A 9,647-nucleotide genomic window follows, 5' to 3' on the forward strand; every position below is an offset into this window, starting at 1 on the left:
TACTTTGGCTTTGTGCAATAAGCCTCAAGCATATAGCCTGATTTTTTTCTCCCCATCTCCTTCATTTTTTTTTTCTGTAAAGACAAAATATGTATTTCAATTACAAAAAAAGACATTTAAAATCAATTCTGTTACAACTGGATTTGCTGCTGCTGGGGAGCTAGTGTGACTCTAAAGGGAGTTATGCATGTAACCTCACTGGAAATCTCAGCTGCTGCTCGCTGTTGTGGCAAAGGCGGTACTCCTCTGCAAGGGCAATGCCCGGCCGATCTCGACGATGGTCTCTCAGTGGGTTTTGGTCTAGATGCAAAGTGCAGTTTCTCCCCAAAGGCGTGGGCTTCTCTGGGTGGCCCAGCATAGCCTTTTGTCACTGTGGCCTCCCCGACCCTCCCTCCAGTAACTCTTGGTGTCTCAGCACTCCTGCCTCTGCCCTTCCCAAATGGCACTGAGGCAGTGGCAGTCTGCACCAGCCTGGCATGCTGCAGCTCACCCCTCTCTGATATTGCCCTGCCATGCCTTTTCTGAAACTAATCTGGGGTTAGACATGATGTGCTCATTCAGCAAAATAGAAATGCCCTGTGCAGAAAAGAGGCCGAGCCTGAAGTGCTGCAGGGGTTTTGCTGGTGGCAGGATTTCAGCTCCAGTGTCAGCCTCTGTGTCTCGCTGGTGCTGAGGCTGGGTAGCAGGAGCCTGGCGTAGTGAAAGGGGGGAGTGCAGTGGTGGTGGAGTCCACCATGGTTTGGTTGCAGTACAGCACCAATTCGCAGGATCAGTTCAGCAGGTCTCCAAGGGAAAGAGTTAATTTTACCTAGTGTTAAGCTGTAAGCCTGAGGCATCATAGCTGGGAGGGGAGAGCTTAGAAAATAAACTTGTTTTCACATATATAAATCTATATATATGTATACATATGTTTAGGTATACACACAGACATATAAATATATATGTGTGTGGTTTTTTTATATATATACACACACACTTATATGCACACACCAGCCAGTTGCTCCAGAACATTGCTGCTGGAGAGAAGGATGTCATGTCCATTTTTGGAGGTCTTTAAACTCGACTGACAAGAAGCATCAAGTCTTTAGGCCATGTGAGAAGCATAGGCTTGTGCTTTTTTGGGCTCATGGCAGAAAGTAATAAGTCTGGAAACAGATTTTTTTAAAAAACTGGGTTTATTTTTTCAAGGAGCTTTGCTGACTGAGTTTCCTGGCGGAGGTAACCAGCTTGGCATAGCTGTGCATGGAAAGAAATGGTGTCTTGTCTTTGCTTACAGAATGTAAATGCTGAAAAACTCATACAGTCTGCTTCCTGTGGTGCCTTCTTGCTATTTAGTGTTGTGCCAATCACATCGGGTTTATTCTGTTGGCACTTACAATGTTAATAAAGTATCCCCACGTGACAATTATTTCACCAATTAAACTGCCACTGCATTTTTTAGCATAGTTTGCAGTTGGCATAAGGTAAACACAAGATAGCAAACAATCCTTGACAGAAAGTCGAGTTACAACTCCGAGAGTTACAGAAGCAAAAAAATTGAAAAATCGCTTGTGTCTAAAAAGGCATGAATGTTTTCCTCTCTTTCTGCCTCACTTCCTCAGAAAAATAAATCTCCACAGCAGCCAAACCAGGCCATCAGCAAGGGCTGTACCCATCTCTGCCCACACCTGAAAGGCAGGCTCTGAATCCTTGAAGCTGAAATGTAAAAAAGGCAAAGAAAGGCAAGTTGTCTTGCAGGAGCCAGGCACCGGGAGCTAGAATATGTTGTGTCTGAAGGCCTAGGAGTATTTTAGGGCAGTGCTGCCCATTGAAATGGAAATGTGGTTTTCAGGCTGCTTGAGCAGAGAGAGTGCATGTAGTCACAGGCTGAAGCAGCGGTAATGAAGTACCTTGTCTTTGAAGCCAGATTGCGTAATACAAACCCTAGAGAGATGTTTATGGATTTTTTTTTTTCTTTTCTGCATTGATCAATGCTAAAATTCTTCTGACTATTAGCTTCAGAAGGGCATAATAGAATTGGTGAATGGGCTATGGTAATTCTAATGACATGCTGTGCAAATAAATGCTTAGTTAATGAATACTAAAAAGATTAACCTGAACTACTTACATGCATTACTAGGGCTTTTAACTCCCTGCCTTCCCCCAGTGGTTATGGATAATGCAGAGCAGTTTAAGGCGGGGGAAAACACCCCAAAAGTCGCTAATGACAATTAGGATATATGAAAGTTGGGAAAAGGATGCACAGCAATTCTGAAAACATGCCATTACATACTCTCTGACCTGACGGGCAGGGTGGGATGCTCAAGATTATTGGAGACTGAAAACTTTTCGCAGAGGGGATGGGGGAATGTCAGCTTTTGGAGAGAGAAGAGTGAGAAGGCACATGACAAAGACCTTCTTTCCCTTCCCCGGTACATCTCCAGAGCCGAAGAGCTGAGACCATTTATTTAATTAGGCTCACTTTTTACTGTTTTCACCTTCCTATTTTTCTTAGGGCTGTGAGTCAGTTTGAGATTGATTTATCAGTGCTGTTAATCTGTTCTCAAAGTGCTGTCAGTCTCGCTCCCAGAAGCTGAGCTCTCCCATTAAAACCCTGACCTATTTAAACGTTCTTAAGATACCGTAATGATCGAATGTCAGCAGGGGAGAGGCAACAATGACGGCTCTGAAATGTTTATTATCCTAGCCCGGGTTAGGAGGGGAGCGTGCCGATGCAGCCTGGAGCTTGGTGCTTGGCACGGGATGAGAGGCGAGGGCCGAGGGATGGATGCTGCTGTGCACTACCAAGCTAATAAGATCGTCTACTCTCTCTTGTGGTTTTGTGCATTAATTCTCCGCAGTCACTAGTGATTTCAAGCCGTTCAAATCAGGAAGAGGTATTCTGTTTCAGGGGTCTGCATACTGACAGCAATAGATCATGGATTTCAATGGCTTAAAAGGCACTTAAAACATTTTTGGTGGCTTAGAAATTATTTCCCCAGGCATGTTTGCATGAAAGCAGATGCTTTCCATAGAGAAATTTAAATTTCCTTTATACTATCACACCACACAGTAACTATCAGCAAAGAATTAATTGGAGGAAACTATTTAAAATGATGATTCTGAAAGGAGCATGAGCAGAAGCTCCCGATACCTCTTCAGGTGGCAGACGCTTGTGTCCACTGCCTAGCCATGTGCACTGCAGCAGGGGGAGCACAAAGGCTTGCAGAAACCTGAAAATCTCCAGTTCTAATGATGCAAATCTAGCTGTCATAAACACATTTTAAGTGTACTGTTTAGTGCCAATTTTCTCATCCTTTAGAGATGTAGCAGAGTGTAACTATTTTTAAAGCTACGCTTCTCTCCCCCCTCCAATTTCTCTTTGGGGCATCAACGGCTTGAAGAATTAAACCATAATTCTTCACAAGGAAAAATACATCCACTCATACAGAATGGGCCTGGATTTGCTGCTGGGTACTATGTTCACATTTTTCTTCTGCTGAAACTATTCCTGCGTGGATGACCTTTTTCTTTCAAACAGCATCTGGTTAGATCATTTTGGCTCTTTCCCATTTGTCCTTTAAATGGAGACTGCAACAGCAGCAGGGACCAGTGACCAAAAAATACCTGAGGTAAATAATAGGTTCTCAATCGCTTTAGATACAGTCACTCAGATGCATCTCGCAGTGGGATAGTCTTTCTGCTTGCTTATGGAGCAGTCCAGAAGATCCTGACTCAGAAGACGCTTTCTTCAAGCATCTCTACCTTGAACTACTGTCCTTCATCTCATTGATCTTGCTTTTCAGGAGTGCCAGGTTATTACAGTGCACATTTTATTAAGAGTAGTCTAAAGGCCAGCTTTTGTCAAAACACAGCTGGCTGGTTGATCTTTTTTTTCTAAGAAAATAGAGAGGGTTCATAACTGGGCTTTTACAGATCCCAGATGCCAACTTTTCTATGTAAGACCACAATATTGACACTATCTGTGTCTAGAGCTGATAAATGTTATTGCATTCCTTTCCAATATGTAATGTTATTAAAAATAGGTTAGTCACAAGGGCTTCTTATCAAAGTCCCTTGTTTCCCTAGAAACAGTGACCAGCATTAACATTTCTAAAAGTAGCCCCTGCGAGAGACAAATGTCTTTGGTTGTCACTGTTACAAATTTAAGCTCGAGGAAATGTGCTGCAAATCCTGGTTCATATTAAGACAAAGCAAATAAACTCCAGAAAGGCAGGAATAACATGTGCAATACGAATTCACATCAGGCTAGCAAGGAAAATAAATTGATTATGTTTTGAACAGTGCTGGCTGTGTCCCTTTCTAAGTGACACAAGCATTGAAATTGCATTGGCATCAGCTATGGAAACAGTTGTTTGCAGCCCCAAAAAAGAAAAGGGAGGTGTGGGAGCGAGATTGTAGTGTTCGTGCAGGACTGATGAAAGCTGAATATTTGCAGAACAGAAAAAATGTGATAATAGAGTATTTGTAAAAAGATGCCCTTTAAGCAAAGTAGGTGGTAATGGGAATATTGTGTTTAGAAGTAAAGCCACTGGCAATGTGAGAAAGGAGCAGGAGGGAGAGACTATCAGTGCATTATACCCTCATGGCATGGAATAATCGTATTCTCAGTCTTCACAGCAGATTAACAGCATCCATAAATCTGGGTGATGCATGCAATTTACCTTGTTTCAAATCATGTGATCAGGAGCATCTGCTTGAGCTTTACACAATCACTCACCTAAGCAGCTGAGATCACTAGCTCTATTTTCTTTTTCGCCAGATATAAAGCAAAAAGGTGGCGAGTTAGATCTGACACCAACATACGTCCATGCTGCGGAGCACCGAGCACCTCTAAAGCAGCAGGCTGGGAGGGGAAGCGATTCTGCTTTAAGGAAACGAGTGAGAAGAGCATGACAGCCAGTCGAGTGCTGGAGTGTGACACATGCCACTCGTTTTCAGCTCAAGCCCAGGTTCCTTTCACAGATGTATCCAGACCAGGACTGAAAGCCTCATCCCTAGCTTTAGCAGAGGGCAGTCTCCTCAACTTAAGCCTGTCTGGAGGTGGCCCTGTCTCTAGCAAAGCAGTAGTGATTCTCTGTCTCTTGCTTGCATTCCCCAAATGCTAAAAATACCAGATCACTAAAGCAGTTGGATCCTCAGACCTGCCACATCAATCTCCCGTCTTTGAGTCTATCACTTCCATAAATCCCTCTGTTTCTTAAAAACCTACTTTGTCTGTGCAACCTGTCACTGTCCAGTCATCAGGACAGCAGCTTTAAAAATAGCAGACTCAGTATGCAAGCATTTTTCTTCTTGCCTGGTCACAAACCAAACCACTTGCTCCTGTGGGTATCTAAGAATTCGAGGAAGCTGTGGATAAGCTCCTTCCCTGCTCCCCCTTGTTTCCTTGGAATTGAGTTTTCTAAAGCCCTAATATATTGTCTTCTCTTGTGGCCAAGAAGCATTATCCACAATATTTATTTTCCTTTGTGCTTTTATATTCAGTTTATGCTAGAACCAAAGGAAACCTGTATATCTACCCATGCTGGTAAAAACAAATCAATCTGGATGTGTCAGTTGTTTTGCTATTTACGGGTTGAAGTGAAATGAGACCCGAGTTACTTATGGCGCTTGTTTTACAGGAAAAATTAGTTTACAATAAGGCGGCCAGACATTGCCTAAACTTGGTCTTATAAATGAGTTTCCTGAAGCAAAGTGCTCACTAAAATTGATGATTACTTTGTTCATTATCTGTGATTCATTTTCCAGGCAGAATCAATTAAATTTCTTTACTGTCTTGCCTTGCTCATAAACTGGGGAATACATGTGTATCCCAAACCTGAGCCTATAGGCTTGGCTTTTATTCTCTGGGGCCCAAGAAAGGGATTTAAGGTGCTTGACTGGGACGTGAGAACTCACATCCTAGCTTTGTGGCTTGAAGGCATCTTGGTTCACATAACCAACTTCCCTTTAAAATCACTTGTACCTTGTGCAAGAAGCTTTGATTTTTATTTTCTAGGGGAGGTACATCTGAATAGCCTTAATTCCAAGCCCCCGCGCAGCCCATGGTAATTAAGTTCCAAGGCACTTGGAAAAGCAATACTTGCCCCTGTGAAAACACAGAGGCAGGAAAAGCTTCTTGCATGAAGTCATGGAGCAAGAATGGCGTGGCGAGGGGCGGCTGGCGAGGAGCACGCCGCTCCCCGCTGACATTCCTGCCCCCCCCTTCGTCAGGGTGCAGCCACACGTGTCCCCTCCTCGGGCATTGTCTCCTCACCCGGGATCCGGCGGACAAATATAGGCATGGAGGAAAACTGCTGATGCCTTTAACCAGTTATCACCAGTGACCTTGAGATAGGGGCATATAAAGTCTGGACCAGGCGGAGTCGTGACACTTTCTGTGTGCTCTCCAGGGTGAGTACCAACCTCTCTCACTTCTAAATGCGGGTAGCCAGTTTTGCTCTAACACTGTACCGTGGTTTTGATGTGATTAAGGTTTTCATGTGGCTTAAGGTTTTAGTAGTAATATCACTAAACATATAGCACTACGTTAGTCATCCTAGGATGCTGCTTGAATGCTAGGATGGCAAATACATGTTTCTTCTCTAACATCAGCGCATTCATTTAGCCAGCTAGAATAACCGCTTAGGAAAGTGTCAGGTCCCATGTAATTATGCATCTAGGCAGACTGATTAGCCAGCACCTGCAAGTCATATTTTCTGTCTTCTCTATCATCTGCAAGAGGTGATGGTTTATGCAGTTTGTAATTTTAAGCAGCTCATTGGTCCAAGGAGTTCTTTAATCCAACCTGAGTTACAACCTTTGGAGAATTACTGGGTTCCCTTTCAAAGACAGGCGGTGCCTGCTGTCATTGCTATTGCGGACAAGCCATTAGCGCTACAGTAGCTCTTCCAACAACCCCAGCGAAGAAAGATGAGGTCCCCCCTTTCCAAGTCTGAATGCACCACTAAATTGTTGGTCGTTCTGGGCATGCCACTTAACTGCATGTAACAATATTGGCTTTCTACAGGGTGTAGATGTTTTCAAGGATCTTCCAAAGTTCATATGCAAGGGCCAGCTCTTTTTGTTGTTAGCTAGAACAGACTGAAAGGAAAGCGATCGTCTTTAGCTCTGCCTTGTCTTTCCCGACTATACTGCCTTTTAAAAATAATCCTATGACCATAAACCAAACATTATTTCCTATTTCTCATATCTGGCAATGGATTTGGTTCAATGAGTTCTCTGCACCTGCAAGGTGTGCACTGCCTGGGCTCTGACCTCTGTTGTAACTCCAAGCATATGAGACTGCTGAAGAAAGAGGCATTCTCTCCCAGCTGCTGTAGTGCTTCTTTACACCATAACACATTTGCCATAATGGTTGGCCCTGAATATATAAGGAAAAAAAATAAATTGAGATAAGAAGGTGATAGCTGAGTGACTGTCCCTAAGAGGTCTGTAAATGGAGCTAGGTTGCACAGAAGTGGTTTAGAGTACTTTAGTGGTTAATTGTGAGAATCTGTCCTGAGTCCTAGAGATTAACACTGGAGTGGATCCTCTGGCATTTGCATGTTTAATGTGAAATGACACTTACATGCTCCAACGCTGTTCTGTTTAAATGTATGAACTGATGTAATTTCATTGCTCCACTACAGCTAAGACACACTCCCCATGGGGAAGAGACTTTGCCCTGCTAGTTTTGAGTTGTGCCTCCAGTTGGGAACTTTGGTCAGCTCAGATGACGTTAAAATAACTGTCAAGAGTTCTGCTTATGTAGGTCTTTAATCTTTAAAAAGGAAAAAAGTTAAGGCTAGTTCTGAGGAAGAAAGTTTTTGCTCTACAGCAACAAGACAGAAGGTCTCAAGCTTGTACTGCAGCAGCGTGAGAGGGCTGAATGTAAAATGTTTGGCAGCTCTGCTGTCTTAGGGCTTTACATTCCCCAGGAGGAATGTGTTGAAAAAAACCTGCCTTGGTTGATGAAGTGTTTGTATCCCTACCAGGATTTTGTTAGAAAGAAATTGAATTAAATTTTGAAAAACTACAGTGTCTGTCTTGATAGGACTCTTGAAAATTTGTCCAGCTGCTCTGGATATTGCACAGTAAATAAAATAAAGGAAGAGGTAATATCTGAGGGTCACTTGTACAGCTTCAAATAGTAATCAAATGGTGTCTTGAATTTAAAAAAAAAAAAATGAAATTCTTAAATTGTGTGCATGTGTGTTTGTGTGTACACCTTTTAGCAGTGGAACTTATTTTAGACGTTCTCTGGACAGCAACCCGAGTATTTTACATATGCGTGTGTGTCTAAGTATTTATATGTGTGTATGTATTAAAAAACAAAACAAAACCAGAAAACAATATTTGTACGATCACTTTAGAGAGTACATAACAATCAAATTAAATTCCTTGGCAGTACAAACCCAGCAAATCAGTCTCACTTACACCCATGTCCCCTGCCCTCTCTTTCATGATAAAAGGCTCCTAAACACCGTGGCCTTGTCATTTGAGAAAACAAGTGTAGGTATTAAACTAGACTAATAAGCTCAAATCGACCTAAAAAACTATGAAGCCCTTGCACCAATACTGCAGATACACTTGCCCTCTGCCGTGCCTTGCTGCAGGGGGATACCCAAGCTGGTGAATTCGGAGGTACCAGCAACTTGAGAAACTGCACCAGCACAGGACCTCCCTGAGCCGTGTTAGTCCTGGTTTTTCTAACATGTTAATTCATGCGATCAGAGGAGCGTGCTGCAGGTAGCAGAGCTGTTTCCAGCTCCAGTGCTGGCTTTCTCCAGCACAAGCGTGGGCATATGTGCCTGGAGCTGCACCAAAGGTGTCGCGCACACCCTTGCAGCAGTTCTCAGTTTGCAGCAATGAAGTCTTGCTCCATGATTCCCAGAAAATGCCTGCCTGAGACGATGCTTGAAGTGGCTGAGTGGCACGGCCCCAGGGAGATGTGCTGGAGAGCATAGGTCTGCTCCAGGTGAATTTGAAAGGAGCCAGAACAGGCCCCCACTAAGTGTTTTTTAAAATCACAGCTTCAAGTGGTCTATTTTATCTCCTGCTCTTAAGCACCATTTGTGCCACAAAGAAGAGATTAAATTCTCCCATGGAGATAACTGTGACCCATGTAGAGGTTTTGAACCATGCAGGATCTGGCTGGCTTTAAATAAGCTGAGCCAGGGAAGGGTTTAACTAAGGGTGCCATATAGCCCCAAATCTCTGTTAGGTATTTGTGTTTCAAATTAATCATCACTTTGATCAGCCACCTGCCACATTGTGCTGAGTGTTTTGTATTGCCTCAGAACATCCACGAAATAGATTACCTCCCCCCCCTTTCTTTGGTAGACCAGGTCTATTTCTTCTTCCTCTTTGAGCCGTGCCACCTTGAATCCTCGCCAAGATGATGGACATGTCGGAATTCGGGGAGGCTGCTCCCTTCCTCCGAAAGAGCGAGAAGGAGCTGATGATGGCACAGACCGTCGCCTTCGATGGTGAGTTGCAGTACCCTTTATGCTGCCATTGGCTGGTTAAGAGGGATAAGGGTTACATCCAAGTGTAGTTGTGGGAATGCAGAGCAAAGCAGGATGCAAAGCCTCCGTTGCCGCTGCTGTGCTGCTGCTGCTGCTGCTGCTGTTTGAAGTTGCTGCTGTGCTGCTGTGCTGCTG

The 9,647-nt window shown here is 43.6% G+C and overlaps 1 protein-coding gene across 1 annotated transcript in view; it reads left to right on the plus strand.

Annotated features, from left to right (window-relative positions):
- The first annotated feature begins 9,330 nt into the window (after window positions 1–9,330).
- The window catches only part of MYH15 (myosin heavy chain 15), a 47,470-nt gene continuing 47,153 nt past the window's right edge, over window positions 9,331–9,647 (plus strand). The window contains exon 1 of the mRNA XM_009272739.1: window positions 9,331–9,473. Coding sequence (XP_009271014.1) covers window positions 9,383–9,473 — 91 coding nt within the window. The 5' untranslated portion in view covers window positions 9,331–9,382. The remainder of the gene's footprint in view (window positions 9,474–9,647) is intronic.

This window comes from Aptenodytes forsteri, unplaced genomic scaffold, assembly GCF_000699145.1.
Source record: "Aptenodytes forsteri isolate BGI_AS27 unplaced genomic scaffold, ASM69914v1 Scaffold251, whole genome shotgun sequence".
Lineage (NCBI taxonomy): Eukaryota > Metazoa > Chordata > Aves > Sphenisciformes > Spheniscidae > Aptenodytes > Aptenodytes forsteri.